At 37.0% G+C, this 18,577-nt stretch overlaps 1 protein-coding gene across 2 annotated transcripts in view; it reads right to left on the reverse strand.

Annotated features, from left to right (window-relative positions):
- Positions 1-18,341, reverse strand: part of HDAC2 (histone deacetylase 2) — a 31,917-nt gene extending 13,576 nt beyond the window's left edge. The window contains exons 1-6 of one of the 2 annotated variants that reach the window (XM_006157019.3): positions 18,220-18,341; positions 6,161-6,273; positions 4,789-4,906; positions 2,965-3,039; positions 2,298-2,436; positions 525-666 (exon numbers count right to left, since the gene is read on the reverse strand). In XM_006157019.3, coding sequence (XP_006157081.1) covers positions 525-666; positions 2,298-2,436; positions 2,965-3,039; positions 4,789-4,906; positions 6,161-6,235 — 549 coding nt within the window. In that variant the 5' untranslated portion in view covers positions 6,236-6,273; positions 18,220-18,341. Of the gene's footprint in view, positions 1-524; positions 667-2,297; positions 2,437-2,964; positions 3,040-4,788; positions 4,907-6,160; positions 6,274-7,393; positions 7,452-18,219 lie in introns of those variants that run through there. The other variant, XM_006157018.3, reaches the window with a different exon arrangement.
- Positions 18,342-18,577: the final 236 nt, after the last annotated feature.

The following is an 18,577-nucleotide window of genomic DNA, read 5'->3' on the forward strand; positions in this document are numbered from 1 at the left end:
AGCAGGTGGTGTGGTGGTTGAGGCACTGGACTCCTACATGGCTGGCCATGGTTTGAGTCCCCGATCTGGCAGCTTGCTTTTTCACCCTCCCTTTCTCTCTGTTTCTCTCTGGTCAAAATTGAAGAATTATTAAAAAAATTAAAAGGGCAGCAGAGAAATCGAATAAGACCTAGTTAATATTATTTTACCAATCATTATAATCAATAGCAATGAGGGCTACTATCAGGTAGTATTGAAGATTCAAAATGAGCATTAAGAGAAATGCTTCATACTTCATGGATGTTCAAAACTATTCAACCAAATAAAACAGCCGAGCAAAAGGAAAGTCCTTTAAGGAAAGTGTCATTAAAATTTTGCTTATAGTCAGCAAAAGCAAATTCTAGCAGATGTTGCAGCATATAAAAGAAGTTGATCCTGCATACAAGCTTCAAATCAATGACTCAAAAAAATATTAGTTCTAGTATAGGATTAATAACTTCCTCGGCTAATCTCATAATATTTATTCAGAGAGAATTCAGTCTTACCCTCAAGTCTCCTGTGCCAGGAAAGTACTCCCCATATTTATGGAATGATACAGTCATTACACGATCTGTTGTATAAAAAGCTTCTTCAACACCATCACCATGATGGATATCTATATCAATATATAAGACTCTCTGATGATACCTAAAAAAAAAAAAAAAGCCATAAGTTAAGGCATTTTTTTTTTTTGAGAGATTTTCACTGTAGGGCGCGTGTGCTCGCCAGACAGACAGAGAGAGACATAGAGACAGAAAGTGAGAAATCACCCCCCAGGGGGGATGGTCACGCCGCAATCCCTTCTCCTCCATTCTCCTCTCAGGATCTTGGGCACGCATGCACATGCGCCCGGCGTGAGTTTTAAGCCACCGGGTCCGGGACACGAACCGCGGTCGACTACATGGGAGTCCAGCGACATAGCCATTACACTAACTGGTGGTTCCCAGGCATTTTTTTTTTTTTTTTTTAAAAAGCCTAAGACAGGAAGAACCACCACAAATTGAGGACACCTATTTTTGAGTTCTTGCATTCCAGAATGTTTAATCCCCTTCTTAGAAACTTTACTTCCAACTAAGAGGTCATTTTAAAATCTGAAATTAGTTTGAACCTTAAGATTTTTAAACCTCCCCTCTGTGACCAATGTAGGTGAGGAAATGTATTTACTCTCTGCCTGTTCTGGGGACCAGCAGTTGGCACAATGTCTATGTCACTGGACTCCCATGTAATTGACTGCAGTTGGAGTCCTGGACCCGGTGGCTTAAACTCACACCGGGTGCATGTGCGTGCGTGCCCAAGATCCTAAGGGGAGAATGGAGAAGGGATTGAGGCTGAACAATCAGTTACTGTTTATTTGAGGAGTCAATAACCAAGTTTTAAGTGACTAAAAACCCAGCCTTTATAGTTAGTGTATGTAAAATATAAGAAAGAACCTTTTTAAAGCTGAGAAAACTAATTCGATATATCTGGTAGAACCTGCTGAAAGGTGTTACAACTGATGATGGGGGACACTAATCTAATTTTATAAATCTCTAAATTCTTAAGTACGTCTATAGAGCTGTCTAAAACTGCAGTCAAGGATAAGAAATGGAAGATAGGTAATAGCAAAATTCAACAGGCAAACAAATTTCCTTTAATACACAATTCAAATATTTGCTTTCATGTTAAAACTTAGCAAATATTATAACATAAACTTCCAAGGTCATGTCACCTTTCATTAGCTGGAACTATAATTCAAATCTAAATTGTCAAACTGGGCTGGCCTGTTAGCACAGTGGTCAAGCCCTCTGCACAGTGAGCTGAAGACCAAATGGCTGACCACAGTATGAATTCTGGCCCTGAAGGTTTGAAAAAGCACACCAGGTGGAAGTGCTTGCCTGCCCCAAATCCTGATGGGTTGGAGAAATGGAGGAAAACGAACTGCAGCATGGCCATATCCCACTGAACAGTGCTTTCTTTCTGTCTCTCTTGCAAGTGCATGTACCTTCCAGCAATAAAAAAATATATAAAAAATTAAATGCCAAACTACTATTGTGTAAAAGGATATTTAATGAGTATTTTAGAGACTTAAGTGTATTTATAATTCTTAATAATCCAAAGATTGGGCAAAATTCCTGTATTTTGACATTAGTTTGCAATGAATTCATAGGAGATGTACCCTTAACTATTTCGAACAACCATTTACTTGAGAGAAAACAAACAAACAAAAAAGCCATGAGCTTCTATTGTGTTTTAGCTGGAATATTTCATTGTGGGGAAAGTATCAACACAAAGTAACTTACTTCAGTAATTCCAGGATGGCAAGCACAATATCATTAACATAACAGAACCCTGATGCCTCTGATTTCTTAGCGTGATGTAATCCTCCAGCCCAGTTAACAGCCATATCAGTTTGTTGTCGGTTCAACTTGACAGCCCCAGCTAAGAAGTAAAAACAGGTTAGCAGACTTTTAAAAATACTTGTAAATATTAGTATAATGAGACAACAGCCCTATAGGTAAGCGCATTCTCTGTGCAAGCAAAAGGGTTTAAAATTATGAAAGGTAAGGATCTGAGGACACAGCAGTTTGCTTCTCAAAGATTTCCTTTTATAGCTGTGGCCTGAAAACTAAGGGTGTGTGTGTGTGTGTGTGTGTGTGTGTGAGTATATGTATACACACAGACATAAATAAGTATATACAGGGAAAGTAGAAGTCATGATAGCACAGAGTTAGTTGGGAAGAGGTAAAAAGTCCCTAAGTGAAAATACAAGTAGTTTAAAAATAAAGTCCAAGTCATTATGACCACAAAACATGGGTTTTTAAAAGACAACTATACTCTACTAAAAACATACTGACTTTTGAGTTACAAAACCCACTACCATTAAAATTTTCGCTTCCAACAAATAATCCGAAAGATACAGACAAAGGTTAGAGCAACTTTTAAATCTGATTCAATTAGGACACCTACCAACTGAGCCACCAGTTGAGAGCTGACAAAACTCAAAGAGCCCATCAAACACTGGACAATCTTCTCCAACATTAACTGTTAAAGAAGGATTTCATTAGTTTTAACCCATTCTGCAAATTACTTTTTTCTCACAAAACTCATTAACACTGACTAAATTACAAAACATACATTTTATAGTCGTAATCTAAAATTTAATTGAATATAATTTATTATTTTATCTAAGGTAGTCAAAGCATTATCTGTGAAACCCCACCACCTAACCTTATTATTGTAGAAAATCTCTTAGTCATAAAAAATCTACAGCTAACGAACAGCAGAAGGGATTTGCTTTATGTAATTAAAATGCAGACTTAAAGTTTCTGAATATTTCTCATTAAATATACAATCAATATTCTAAAAAGCAAGTAACTTCAACTACTTTATGACTCTTTAAACCTCCTTAAACATATGTAATACTCATAATTTTGAAATGCATTTAGGGGGTACCAACAAGTTAAGAATAGCTGGTTGCCTATGCCCCTGGTTATTAACCTAGATCTTGAAAGATAGTAAGAACTAAGTTTATGGACGCCAACACACAGAAGGAAGAGTACTTTAGACAACAAGAAAATAAAACATGTAGACATATGACACATCATGATCTATTTGAGTTCTTTAATACTAAAAGAATGAAGGGGATATACATGTGTATAAACCCATTCTCAATCTCTCCTCATACTTTATAATTTTTTCAAGAACAAAAGTCATTATTTTATAAAGCTTTGCACATCCTTAATTACAAGCACCATAACGAATAAATTTTAGTTTCCTATGGCTCAGATATGATCATAATGTATTTAATACAACTCCATTATTTCAAAGCTTTATAAATCAGTCCCATTAATGTATCTACCCCAAGGACTACTCATGCCTCTTTCTATTCTCAATCTGAATCCCCATGGAAAAAAGCATAGGTAAATATCTATTCTCATGATATCGTTTTATTCAATCAAATGACGTAATCTCCAGTAGAAATGTGTATGAGGGTCTAGGAATATGTGAGATTTCTAGTAACTACACTTAATTTAGTAGTATTATCAATAAAAACAGGGATAAGAATGAATCGCAGTATCAAGATTTAAGATACTGTTTCAATCACTTTAGAATTACATTCTACTTTCTACCTTCAAGTCAACTGGTTACCAATTTCTAATAATAAAGTATTTTTAACCTATAAAAGACAACACACAAGAGAATCAAAGTTCCACTAACACCCTTCTCAAAAAGGAAAAACAGATTATATGTACTGCAAACCAGATTAACCGAGGGACAGAAACAGAAGACAAGATGTATACACCAGACGAAGACTAGTCAAACTATATGAGAAAGTCTTCAAAAAGTTTGTGGAAAATGCATACTACATACAGATTTCAGAATTTTTTGTATCAAAATAAACCCAGACTCTTATTTTCCCTAAACTTTTTGAAGTACCCTAATGTTCTTTTTTCTTTCCTTTTTGAAACAAGGGAGGAGTGATGTCTCCTTACCTATATCCATTATCCTAAAGTTACCAGAGTAGCAAAATAAAAAGAGGAACATCTACCCAGAAGTCTATAGACCAATAAGCTACAGAGAGGTCTGTTCTTTTCCTTAGGCAGTTTTAGTGTTACGATCTTTATTTTTCAAGTGAATTCACTGTAATAACATTTTAGATCACCACCATGACCAAAAACAAAAAAAAAAGGGAAAAAATTACCCAGATTTGGTGGTAAGTAATCATAAGCTTTTAAACATACTCATTTATACTTTTCAGTACTAAAATATACTTTTTATGTAGAAACGTACATCTTTGCATTTGCTTACTATACTCAGACATGTTATCTGGTCTTATTGACCGTAGAAATTTGATATACTCATCACTGTGGTATTTTGTCATTTCTTCAGCAGTTGCTTTATGGGGCCTCTGCAAAGAAAAATAAAAGTCATGATTGTGGTTATATCAGAATTATCAAACAAAATATACTCATGCATTACTTAATGAGGAGGATAACTCCTGAGAAATGTGGTTAGGTGACTTCACTGTGCAAATAGCATGAAGTGAATTTACATAATAAGATGATATAGCCTACTGCAGACCTAGGCCACACAGCATAGCCTATTATATACAATCTTGTGAGACCACTGTCAAATATGCAGTCTCTCATCAATAAAAATGTCATTTTGCGGCACATGGCTGTAAACACGTTCCTCTAACGGTCTCTTCAAAGAACTAGATACACCAGAATGAAACAGACACGCTCCAAAGATAATCCAAATTTACATATATGTTTTAGGAAATAATTATTCCAAAGCTAATTCAAATTCCTTTAAAAGGCTATTATGATATAATCACTCCATACACTACAGTGAATAGATCAACCCACATGAAGTTAAATCCATGTTCATAAAACTCTCTCATTTTACATCATAAACCTTATGCTCTGTATCTGATTTCTTCAATGATCTCTCAGAAAGATACTCATTCTGAATTTTTAGTCTTGTTGATGACCTCTCTTTCCTATCCTACCTTTCCTTGCTGTGAAGAGCTCAATTTCACTTCCTTCACAAGGTTTCCACAGACTGAGAATCTTATTCACCTCTTTCTGTTCTCTCAATGCCTATATCTAAAAAACAATGAACTAATACATCACCTAACATTGTTAACTGCTTCAAGTCATCCTACTCAAATAGATAAGAATTGCCGTTTGTAATTGTCTATATTAACACCCAACTTTTTGGCTACAAAAATATTTATTTTAAATGTTATTTGTATTCCATTAATACTGTATTCCACATAAATGTCGAATGAATATTATAGGATTAAATTCCTGTATAATACTTTTCTAACAGTTCCACATCAACTCTTTTCTAGCATGGGCTAGTCAACACTTATTTTAACAAAATATTTGATCTGTGAAACTAAGTTAGTCTCCAGAAATGTGAAAGGCTAGAATACTAGGAACTATTTTCACAACAGTTAATAGAAAAGAGGGGTTAATATTTCCACACCCGATTTTCTTTGAAGAATGTAACAAAAAGAGTGGTTTCTGGTTTTTTCCAGACCTTTTCATCTGCTAGATGCCCTCCAATGAGAAATAAACAAAGTCTGAAATTAATATTTAAAAAAGGAAAAAACAAAGAAAACAAAAACAAGCTATTCACCCAAAGGTATACTCACATATATTTCCATTTTTCTGTATAAGCCATAGTTTAACAGTAAGTTATGGGTCATGCGGATTCTGTGAGGTTTCATGGGATGACCCTGTCCATAATAATAATTTCCAATATCACCTAAAATAAAAAGACACAAACTAAATACAGACAAGAGACTCTTCATCATCTACATTTTTTGCTATAGAGCACATATGCTCACCAGAGAGACAGAGAGAGAAACCAAGAAATCAACCCTCACCCCCCCCAGGGGGGATGGCCATGCCACAATCTTCTCCTCCATTCTCTTCTTGGAATTTTGGGCATGGATGCACACACACATTCTTGGAGCCTGAGTTCAAGTCACCAGGTCCAGGATTCAAACCATGATCGATTACATGGGAGTACAACGATGTAACCATTATACCATCAGCTGGTCCGAGATTTTTAAACTTTCAAAGTTTACTGGAAAACCAAAACACTAAACTTTTACATGCAAATGATTTCATTATTGTTTATTTGCTATTCATGGAAAGCAGCTTTTCAGATTTTTAATTTCCAAGTTTTTAAAATTTTTGGCTCCTTAAAATGCTTTTAGTATTCCTTGGCAAATTCAGATATTTAAGGTAAAGTCTAAGTTTTATTGGTTTGATTTAAGATTTTTCAGCAAATATTGCTTCTTAAGACATTTTACTAAAACCTCAGAAATCCTTTACAATTAATACGATAAAGGGTAAAAGGTTCTTGTTCGTATCACAGTCTACCAGAGAAATTTCAATAACTGAAATTTAGGTCTTAAATAAAATTTTGCTCCAAGACATATCATTTTCCAGTGTAATATATATAGCCTCATTCTTTATTAGTAAGAAGTTTTAATTCATAGCCTATCTTTTACAATAACATGTTACATCTCAATGTCTTAAAACTTACATATAAGTTTAAGAATAAACAAATGACACTAAAATCAGATTTCCAACTAAGTTTCAGTAAACCTAATACTTCTTGGTAAAGTTCCAATGTTTATTATAATAAAAAGAGACAATAGGAAAGTCTTTCAAATATTTATTACTATTTTCCTAATATCAAGCACTTTTTATGACTACCTTTATCAAGTCATAAATTATTTTAGTAACGATTTTAGCATTTAAAAAAATTATTCCAAAATGCTGTTATGACAGATGAGCTGATTTTCCTGGCTAAAGTGTTGACTCCAACATATGTTTACATAATAAATGTAGGATAAAGAATGTCATCTGCCTACCTCCAGGATCAATAAATCTTCCAAAATCTTCTAAACAACACATCTTTGTTCAATGGAAATTGAGAACAAAAAACTTCTATTCTGTCTTCCAAATATTCGATAATAGTAAAGGATGAAAATTTACTTTTAATAAATCCCATGCTTATAATGAAAGGACAAACTTGATTTTAAAAGTACCTAAATTTATTTCTTCCATGAAAAAGAGACACCCTCCAACAGGGTCTTCATACCATGACCCAACGCCAGTCTCAGTCCACCTGGATCATGGACACATGTATGCACCATATGGCTCAGGGAGGCCAGGACACGAACCTTGTTCCATGTGGGTGGAGCTGCACTACCGCACCAACATCTGGTCCCAGACTACTTGATTTTGTTGGCATCATCCTTCTAATTTACTTAACTTCATTTTCAACATAAGCTCTCTTTTAAAATCATATACACATGGTCATTAAAAGGGAAAACCACTTTTCTGAATGCACAAGCCAAAAACAAAACTAAGAAATGATACAAATACCAAAGTAAGGATATGATGCCATGTATACTTCCCCTGCACTAGCACAATCAGGCCTATAAATATCGGAAACTACCTGTTAAGAAAGGATCTACCATAAAGCTCTGCCCTTCGCGCCAGCAGTTCTTTGAAACCAGCCTGGTCTCACTGAATTCTCAGATATGGAAAACCCAATGGAGTTATCAAAGCAAGAAGGTGTTTCTAAGATATCTTCACTACCACTGGAGATGATTAAGAGTAAAATTAAAGAAAATCCAGTCTAGAGGCCAGCTAGTGGTTTGAGTGGTTAAGGCAGTTGAATCTCACATGGCCGAGTGCGTGGCTCAAGTCTTAGATCTGGGAACTTGAAAAACATACCAGGTGTGTGTACATGTGTCTCCAAAATCCCAAGAGCAGACTGGAGAAAAGATTGCAGTGTGGTCATGGGGAATGGGGGAGGGGAGGTTTCTCACTTTCCAGCAAGCATGCAACTCCCTATGGCAAATTAAAAGAGAAAGAAAATACAGTCTTCACATAATTCCTTACATAACTTCCATCTGCCTCTGTCTAAGAATTACCAAGATGAAATGTCTCTTAACATCTTCAGATCAAATACTCTAGTAACGGGCACACTGAGAATCCAATGGCAAACCCCAGACCCTGACCATCTATAGAAAAAAATTCTACAGGGGCAAGAGAGTGGCATAGAGTAAAAAAATTACTCTGAGGCTGATGAACATGGAAAGCTCTGGGTTGGAGCATACAGACCTCCATGAGTACACTGAGCACATGTGCCCATGATCATCCATCATCATTAAGCTGGGAATGGATCACAGTATCTAGAACCTGTTGAGGGGTGCTGTCTCTTTGACTCATGAAAGAAATAAATAAGTAAACATTAAAGACAAAACAAAACAAAAACAGACTGGTGGTACAGTTGGTAGCAAACTGAGCTGCAATGCTGGAAATCACATGGCTAACCTAGATTTGGATGAGAAGACGTGTTGGGCACCCAAGATCCTAACAAGGTGAAGGGCTGGAAACGGGAAATCACTATGATGAGACCTTGTTCATAGTGTGTTTCTCACTTCTCTCTTGTGAACACACATGTGCTACCATGAATTAAATAAATTTAAAAAGGAGACTACAGTGGGAATTTCTTGCAAGCTGTTTTTAAAAGAAAAAATGACAGCAGTAATTAATATATATCTAGTACGTACTAGAAGGCATAATTCTAAGCATTTCTTATGTATTATCTTTCTAACAACACTGTGCTATAGGTATTGTTACATTCCATTTATAGCAGTGAAGAAGTTGAGACTCAGGCAGGCCAAGTAATATTGCTAAAGTCACACAGCTAACAAGCAGCAGAGGTAGATACAAATCCAGGCAGGTCAGCCCAAAGCCTAAGCTCTTTAGTAACAGCTACCTACACAGAGAGCAAAGGTAAGGTAACTAAAATAAATAAATAAAAAGGCACGTAATTTGGAATGCAAACCTTTTTCTTTTTTTTTTTTGGAGAGGTTTTCGCTATAGGGCGTGTGCGTGCGTGCCCAAGATCCCGAGAGGAGAATGGAGGAGAAGGGATTGCGGCGTGACCATCCCCTCTGGGGGGTGATTTCTCGCTTTCTGTCTCTCTGTCTGGCGAGCGCACACACCCTACAGTGAAAAACCTCTTAAAAAAAAAAAAAAAAAAAAAGAATTCTTCCAAGATGAAAGAGACAGTCAAGAGGGAAAACGAGGTGCCCTGCCCACCACACCCACGGATGGCCACTCTGCAATTCCCTCTCCATTCTCCTCCTAGGATCCTGGGCACACAAGCGCATATGCCTGGTGTTGAGTTTCACGCCACCAGTTTGGGACTTGAATCACAGCCGGTCGTATGGGAGTCCAGGGCAGAAACCGTCCTGTCATCTGCTGGCCACAGCCATCCATTTTTATAAAATGTCACTGCCTAGACTTAAGAAAGTTTATCAGTCATCTCATTTAAGTGGTCAGTAATGTAATTTGGGCACTTTAGTATTATCCTAACTTTCATCAAAATACTTAAACATACTGTACCAATGAAGTAAACATACAGAAAAAGCACATCCAAGTGATTCCTTCAACACAGAACTTTGTCAATATAAAGAAACTGCCAATACCATAAAAAATTATTTTTATCTGCAAAAGTTTAGAAATCGCTTGCTCTTCAAAAAGTTATCAAAAATGGAAGTAGCTATTAAGGTCCACAAATCTCCTATTTAAAGTCCTTGGAACGGAATGTGTTTTAAATTTTAGACTTCTTCAGATTGTGTGAAGGTACAACTGTCATATATGATGTAACATCCTAGAGTCTGGGCAGCATTTTACAATCAAGCATCAATATTTCTGCAGCAACAATGTGTGAATATTCACAATAAGTGGACTAAGAATCATGAATAGTCTCATGTTAATTCAGGGTAAACTTTTTTTTTTTTTTTGAGAGGTTTTCGCTATAGGGCGCATGTGCTCGCCAGACAGAGACAGAAAGCGAGAAATCACCCCCCAGTGGGGATGGTCATGCCGCAATCCCTTCTCCATTCTCCTCTCGGGATCTTGGGCACGCACACACATATGCCTGGCATGAGTTCTAAGCCACCGGGTCCGGGACGCGAACCACGGTTGACTACATGGGAATCCAGCGACATAGCCATTACTCTAACTGCTCGTTCCCATTCAGGGTAAACTCTTGATTTCAAATGAGTTATCTTATCTCATCTATGTCCCCCCACAAATTAAATTTTCAAATCATTTTGTATTTCTGACAATAAAATATACTTTTGTCTTTTTTTTAAAGAATTATTTTATTTAACTTTATTTATTATTATCATTGTTATTTTCCAGTTTGATCAGAGAGAGGCAGAGAGAGAGAGGAAGTGAGAAAGCAAGCCACCAGGTCTGAGACTCAAACCGTAGTTGGCCATGTGGGAGTCCAGCGCCCCTATCCACCATGCCACCTGCTAGCCCCTACTTTTGTCTTTAAAGATAAGCTAACCATAAATGATTCAGGAAAAAACAGAAACAAGAAAAACATTGACAAGAAATAGCTACTGTTTATTTCTGTCTTCCACAGACTACTTGGTCCACTAGCAAAACTGTATTCTTTCAAACATTCTGCTCTTGGCTTCCATGGCATTTGTTTTGTTTCAGATATTTATCCTTCTCACAGCCCTCTATCAACGTGAAATCTGAGGTTTTTGGATTAGGACAAGTGAAGATCTTCTGCCTAGACTGCACCCTCTTACTCCCCAGACCTAGCCAAGGCAAGTCAAGCACAGGTCATCTATACCTGAGTTCTGAGTGGCCCCTTTGACAAATTAGGACAACTGCAGATCTTGTGACCAGACTTCACCCTTCTGCCCCCCAGATCTAGCCAGGTTAGACCACCCTCTTTATTTTCTCTCCCTCCACCCCCCCCCCCTGCCTATTTTTTTCCCTAAAATTTTAAACTTCTTAGCTCTCTGACACTTGCTCGCTCTTTTATCTTGCTAATTCTTACCTCCCAACACCCCATGTCAATCACCAGCCATCCATATCTGAGTTCTGAGCACTCGTTTCATGCAGAGACCTAGCACAATACACAGTTTTCATTTTTTGCTTTAAAATAACTTTTTTCATTTTAAATTGTTACTGTCTTGCTTTTTTCTTTTTTGTTTTCTTTTCCTTTTTTCTTTTCTTTTTACCTTTCTCACTTTTCTGCTTAGCTTCCACACACTGAGTTTTGAGACACGTCTAGGTACACAGCAGCCAAACACCTCAATAGTTTTAGGGTCAGAGTAATCCTCAATTTCCATGAAATCTGCACCAAGGGAGAAAAATGGTACTGCTTAGGGATTGCAGACCACCCTCTCCAGCATACCTCTGAATGCTCAGATTTAACTCCAAAAACTAGGAAAAAACATATAATTTATGAGATGACCAGAAACCACTACAGAGCCACAAGAAATATGGGAGACCACGTAACTCTCTCTCTATGAAGGGGAAAGACTAACTCCTCATTCTACACAGACAAAACAAAGGAACTTATGGAAATATCAGAAAAAGAATTTAAAATATTCATAGTGACAAAGCTAAGAGATGCAGAAGAAGAAAAACAACAAACTCCAGAAGATGCAGTAGAAAAGAGACAAGTTTCAGGAGTTGAGGAAGTTCTTGCACGATCTGAAAGAGGAAATACACACCATAAAAAAGAATCAAACTGAATGATTAGAGATGAAGGCTGTAATAGAGGAAATCAAAGTCTCCCCTGACAGTATTAAAAGCAGATCAGATCATGCAGAAGATCAAATCTCAGATGTAGAAGACAGAACCTCTGACCTAGAAAAATTCACCAAAAAGACTGAGAAGATACCCTCCCCCCAAAAGAGAACAATATATAAGTAATATTAGATAACATAAAATGCCCAAACATCCAGATAATCGGTATACTGGAAGGTGAAGAACTAATAATGGGCATTGATAATCTACTCCCAGAAATACTGGAAGAAAACTTTCTAAACTAGAGAGACATTCAAATATCCATAACTAAGAAATACAAAGGATGCCAAATAGAATCAACCCAAGAAGATCTTCTCCAAACCACATCATAGACTGACCAAAACCACACAGTCAAGATACTAAAATTGGCAAGAGAAACATGAAGTTACACTTACAAAGGCTATCCCATCAGGCTAACATTGGCCCTCTCATCGGAAACAATGCAAGCAAGGAAAGAATGGGAAACTATATTGAAAGTGTTAAGTGAAAAACAATTTCAACCAAGAATACTATACCTAGAAAGATTAGCTTTCATATGGGGAAAAAAGACAAAAACATTCTCAGATAAACAAAACCTGAAAGAATTTACCAACACCAGATTAGCAATCCAAGAAGTGCTGAAAAGGAGTGCCATACCAGGAAAACTAAAGTTGCACACACAGAAATACAGAGTACACTAAACAACTAAGAAAATGGTAGAGACAAGTCCGGAACTGAATATTAACTTCCAGAGTTCAAATGGGAAGATCAGATCACAGTAACACTCCAACTTCAATAGAAGAGTGATAAATTACACGAGACTGAACTGGTGAAACAGAATTTTTATGACTTTTGACTAAAACATTACTGATTTTCTTCTATGCTTTGTTTTCCAGATTTAAAGATTTTTGTCTTCACTTGAACTGTTGCTAGTTTCATCTATCTACTGTTTGAACTGAATCCCAAACTTTTTCCTGGCTTTAAGTCTTAAGCAAATTTCACATTTTTTTATTTTGATCTATTAAAACTAAAACTTTTTCTTGAAATGGAAAAAATACAACTGAAAATACGTATTTAATGATTGCAGTAAGATATACAGTCCCAACTTGGTACTACTTTATAGTATGTTCACTTTACTCACTGAGGTTTATGCCTAAAGTCTGACATGTGTTCACAGATATGTATATATCAGCTGTGCTTGCTATTAAAAGTTTTTAGATTAAGATCTTTAGTGAATCAATAAAATGTGAAAAACAAAAAAAGGCATGAAAACAACTGTAGATACCAGAAATAGTGTGGGAGGGTGGGAAATGGCAGAGGGTGAGAGGTAGGGAATCAAAGAGGAAAAAAAAAAAAAAAGAAAGAAAATATGTAAGAAACAAGAAATGGAAAATTATTTGTTGATGATAACATGTATGGTAATATCCTTGATTGAGCCAATATATAGTGTATTCTGGATAGAAAATCTCATTTTGTATACTGTAATACTATACAGTGAATGAAGTAAACAAATAAAAAGAAGAAAATCTCTCTGCTAAGGTGAAATTTCAAGGAAACAAGAAATAAAGATTTCTGAGAGAAGATTCAAGAACAAGAAAATTTCAGTGCTATTTAGTGTTGTGTTCTACTGGGTTGTCAGGAAAAGTAATGCATTTGTGCATAGAAAAATACATCATGACTTTCTTGACAACCCATTACTTAAGCAACTATAAGCAAATTACATTACTTGTTCTTAGGAACTGTTGCTGTAATTCATTCAGCATTCTGATATGTCCTAAAGAAATGATTACTGGGCTGGCAGGTGGCATGTTGGTTAAGGGCGCTGGACCCCCACATGGCAGACCACGGTTTGAGTCCTGGACCTGGCGGCTTGCTTTCTCACTTTTTCTCTCTTGCTCACTCTCTCATTCTGTCCCTCTCTGGTCAAATTAAAATAAGGAAATAAAGTTAAATAATTGTTAAAAAAAAAAAAAAAAAAAAAGAAATGATTATCTACCTTAAAGCTAAGAACTCATATAGTTTCCTGAAAAGACTTTGGAACCACTGCTAAAAGACTAAGAAAACCTGACAATTCTTGGCAGCCAAGTAGAATACCTATAATCTGCTAGAATAAATCAGACATACACTAATGGGAAAGATCTTGGTAACTTTCATATTCTTTTTATATATTGTATGTTTTTTCTTATTTTTGATTATGCATCACTATTTTAAGGAAAAATAAAGCACAGAGCAAGTTATGTATAATTATATAGATTATGTTATCATGTACCTTGCTATATGGCATACATCATAAAATACAGATCAAATGTGATTAGCCCCAGGCTTAATTCAAAGCAAAGTATAGTTAGTATTTCTAGATTAAATATTAAAATGTGACTATTGTAATTAGAACTGAACACAGCTTGGTTTGTCAATTACACTTAAGTAGAAAAAAAAGACACAATTTTAAGCCCAAAAGGAGTCTTAGTGACTTGCTACCTATCATTTTATTGATTATTGATATTCTTCCAGTATTTAAAAAATATATAGACCAAGATTTAGAAATTTGTTTTTGAAAACTTTGGAGTTAGGGAGCTACATTCAGAGAAGAATTTCTAACTTTTCTTCAAAGGTATAAGGATATCTCTATCTCCTCTGTCAATACCTGAAAGTCCATGTGGAACCAGCATTTTTGTAATCTCAAGGGTGTTAATATGGAAGACTATAAAGTGGACACAACAAAATATACATGAAGAACCTAAAAAACTCATCGAAAGTGATTACTATAAAAAACTATGAATGAATTTCAATATTTTTTTGGTACCAAATAAACCTGCAATCACTTGTTAAAGCATGTCTGAAAAGGATTTAGTTTGAGGCACTAAGAAGGATAAAACATTGGTTAAGAAGAACCCAAACAGAGCAACATGACTTCTGCCAAAGTTGAAGCAAGAGCACTCATCAAATTATGATGCTCAAAAGAGTGGTGAGAGGTTAATTCACTGATGTTTTACAAAAGCTTTACAGGAACAATGCCCAAACATATCAACAATTCACATACGAATAACACTTTTTAAGAGGGATAAGTTGATTTTGAAGATAACATGCCCAGCAGCAGACCATCACATAAATTTGTAAGAAAAGACGAGTCACAACAGAAATGACAACCAACACCATAGACATCTCAATTGGTTCCATTTTATGACATTTTGCCAGAAAATTTATAGTTGAGCAAACTTTCTGCTCTACTGGTGCCAAACAGTTGAGCCCAAACCCACTGCAGAGAACAGAGTTTTCAATGGAAACTTGAAACAAGTGTGATCAAGAGCCTCAAGAATATTTTCAAGCTATAGCAGGAGATACCAATAGCTTTACCAGTAAGATCCTAAGATGAAGCCCAAATAATGCCTACTTCGAGGTGGAAGTGGTATAAAGAGCTGACTGGTCAAGAGCAAAGTTCATAGCAAGTTTTTTTGAGTACTCGAGACATTTAGCTTGTAGACTTTCTGGAGCGCCAGAGGACACCACCACCTGCTTATTACGAGTGTTTTGAGAAAGTTGGCTGAAGTGCTGGTAGAAGAAAACGTCCAGGAAATCTTCACCAGAAAGCCCTTCTCCACCATGAAAATGCTCCTGTTCATTCCTCTCATCCAACAGGGCCATTTTTCATAAGTTTCAATGGGAAATCATTAGGCATCTTCTAACTTCTTGGGGTTTTTTTTGAGAGGTTTTTGCTATAGGGTACGTGCGGTCCCCAGAAAGACCAGAGAGACAGAAAGCGAGAAATCATCCCCTGGGGGGATGGCCACGCCACAATCCCTTCCTCCTCCATTCTCCTCTCGGGATCTTGGGCACACACACACATGCCCAGTGTGAGTTTTAAGCCACCGGGTCCAGGACTCGAACTGCAATTGACTACATGGGAGTCCAGCAACATAGCCATTACGCTAACTGCTGGTCCCCCCTAACTTGTTTCTTAATTGAAAAAAAAAAAATTAAAGGGCACCCACCCATTGGTTCAGCTAAAAATGCAAAAAAAAGACTGTGTTGACTTGGTTGAATTCCCAGTTTCCTCAGTTCTTTAAGGATGGACTACACGGCTGGTGCCAATCACAAAACTGTCTTGAACTTGATAAAGTGTATGCTGAGAAATAAAGTTTATATTTTTTATCTTTTAATTCTACTTTTCAGCTTTTTGAAGTCTCTTGATGTACCTTAAAACTTCATTAAGATGCATACAGCCTCAATAGATTTTTCTGTGTCACCAAGAGGCTCAGTGTGTAATGGCCTCAGAATCCCAAAGGCAGGATTCATCTGGTTGTAGAATTTGCTAATTTTCTCCTTTCCTCTTGTGCTTCCTTCTACTTCCTTAGCCTTCAAATTAAAACCAGCCAATTTAGACTATCAGGTTACTCTGGTCCTATTACTGGTAATACTATCCATTCCCAAGCCAATCCATTTTGAATACCTTAAAATTATATAGTTCTCTGAAGCAGATGCAGCTTGTGTCCTCTCTTCTCAAAATTAAAAAAAGAAAAAGAAAAAATGATTGCTACTTTTATATGTTGACAAAATAAGGTTTCTGGGTAAAGAAAATGTAAAGATTTTGAACTGTGCAGTTTAGTCTGCTATCACCTGTTAGTTAATATAACTAAAGCTATCCAATTTAATAATCTCTACAAAATATTTTATTTCCACCTTCCCTCCCCCACAAAACCCCAAAGAACATTAGAAATGTAAGCAACTTAGAACTCTGTTCTAAAAAGAAATCAAGTAAGAGCCGCAGACTACAGGTAACTGGCCAGAGGTTTCCACACTTGGCTGTTGACAATCAGGTAAAACATGAATGGGCTACAATACAACTTAGACAAAGCAACAATACAGGACTCTCCAGAGTTTCCACTCTATCTACCAAGCTTACACCCTCTCTCCCTCGAAAAACTCACAAATGGGCCCAGGGACAATCACCTGACAGAAAACTGCTACTCAAATGTACTTCCTGGTTCTAAAATTCAAATCTGGTGACAAAAAGGCAAAAAAGCAGCTTACTCCAACAGCACCCATCACTGCCAACAGCAACTGACAGCTGTAAGAGCCTGAGCCCATTTCCCCAACCTGTTAAAACTTACGGGTGAGCATGCACCAAGGCCTAACTGAAACAAACCTCCAGAAATAATGGAACTTTGGAATGCAAGCCAATAGTTTGTTACCAATAACCCCAAATATGCAATGTAATTCATGTTAAAATTAAAATGTACTCCCATCACCACCCCTTCATGATGGCATAATTTCAACTTAATTTATATAACATATACATGTCCTCTCAAGACACATTGTTTTAAAACCCAACTGTTACTGTTTTTCCTAGCTACTTCGGATGTTTTTTCCTACAAGATTTTAGATGTTCTCACAAGTGACACGGGCTGCCATTTTCTATAAAAGCATTAAAAGATTCATCTTTGCTAACTGAAGAAATATGTTATGGCCATTTTCAAGTTAAAACTCAGATGTCTTCTGACTTAGTCCTTTAGAATCTTATCCACTTAAAAGACAATGTGATTCGCAATACACCAAATGAGGCAGAAGCTTCCAAAAGTGTGCATCGCTTCACACAAATCAGATAAGGCTTTCCAAAGCCTAACTTTGTTAAATTTTGGAATTCCTGCTTTCAAGAGTAACCTACTAGAAACTATTCACCAAGTTAAAGTCTTTGTGAAACCTGCAAGACTCTACTGACTACAATTTCGGCTGGTATAGGAAACAGGATTCAAATGTTCGATGTTCTGCTCATACTACAAATCAGAGAACGCTTCAAATCAAATTTTCTCACTTTTCCAACTCACTGTACTGTGAGCTCAAACTTACCTAACCAGAATATTTGTACTGCCGCACTACTCAAAGTTTTCCTACACCGCGATTCCCACTACCCTGAAACAAGCAAGATACAAATACTCTCCTAAATCTCCCGAGCAGGGTGTATTTCCTGATCGAACAAAGAGCAACAAAGGAGTGGGTGGTAACCACTTCTCCAGACAAGCCAGGGCCCATCGAGTCGGAGACAAAACACAAGCAGTAATAGCCCCACAATTCTCATTACCTCTCTTATTTCCCGCGGAGACTACGTTTCCCGAACTCCAAAACCCTAACTCTTACTAAGGAAGTGAGGCCCTTTCATTTGAATCCAGAGGAAAGTGGCGCTCAAAGAACCCGGCGAACAAAGGGGCGGGATGGAGCCCACGTAGCACACCAGCGATCGGGGGGAGCCACATGCCGGACCTGGGCCCCACTCTCACTCACTACTCTCAAGCACCGACCCCGGACTAGGGGTCAGCGGGTGAGACTGGAAGTGGAGAAGGTAGAAAACGCTTGGGCCAGGCAGGACCTAGGAAGCCGAAGAGCCAGCGGGGGCGGGATGGGGGAGGGAGCTGGAGGGGCGGAGCTCTCGCCGCAGCTCT

This window comes from Tupaia chinensis, unplaced genomic scaffold (genome assembly GCF_000334495.1).
Source record: "Tupaia chinensis unplaced genomic scaffold, TupChi_1.0 Scaffold000527_1, whole genome shotgun sequence".
Lineage (NCBI taxonomy): Eukaryota > Metazoa > Chordata > Mammalia > Scandentia > Tupaiidae > Tupaia > Tupaia belangeri.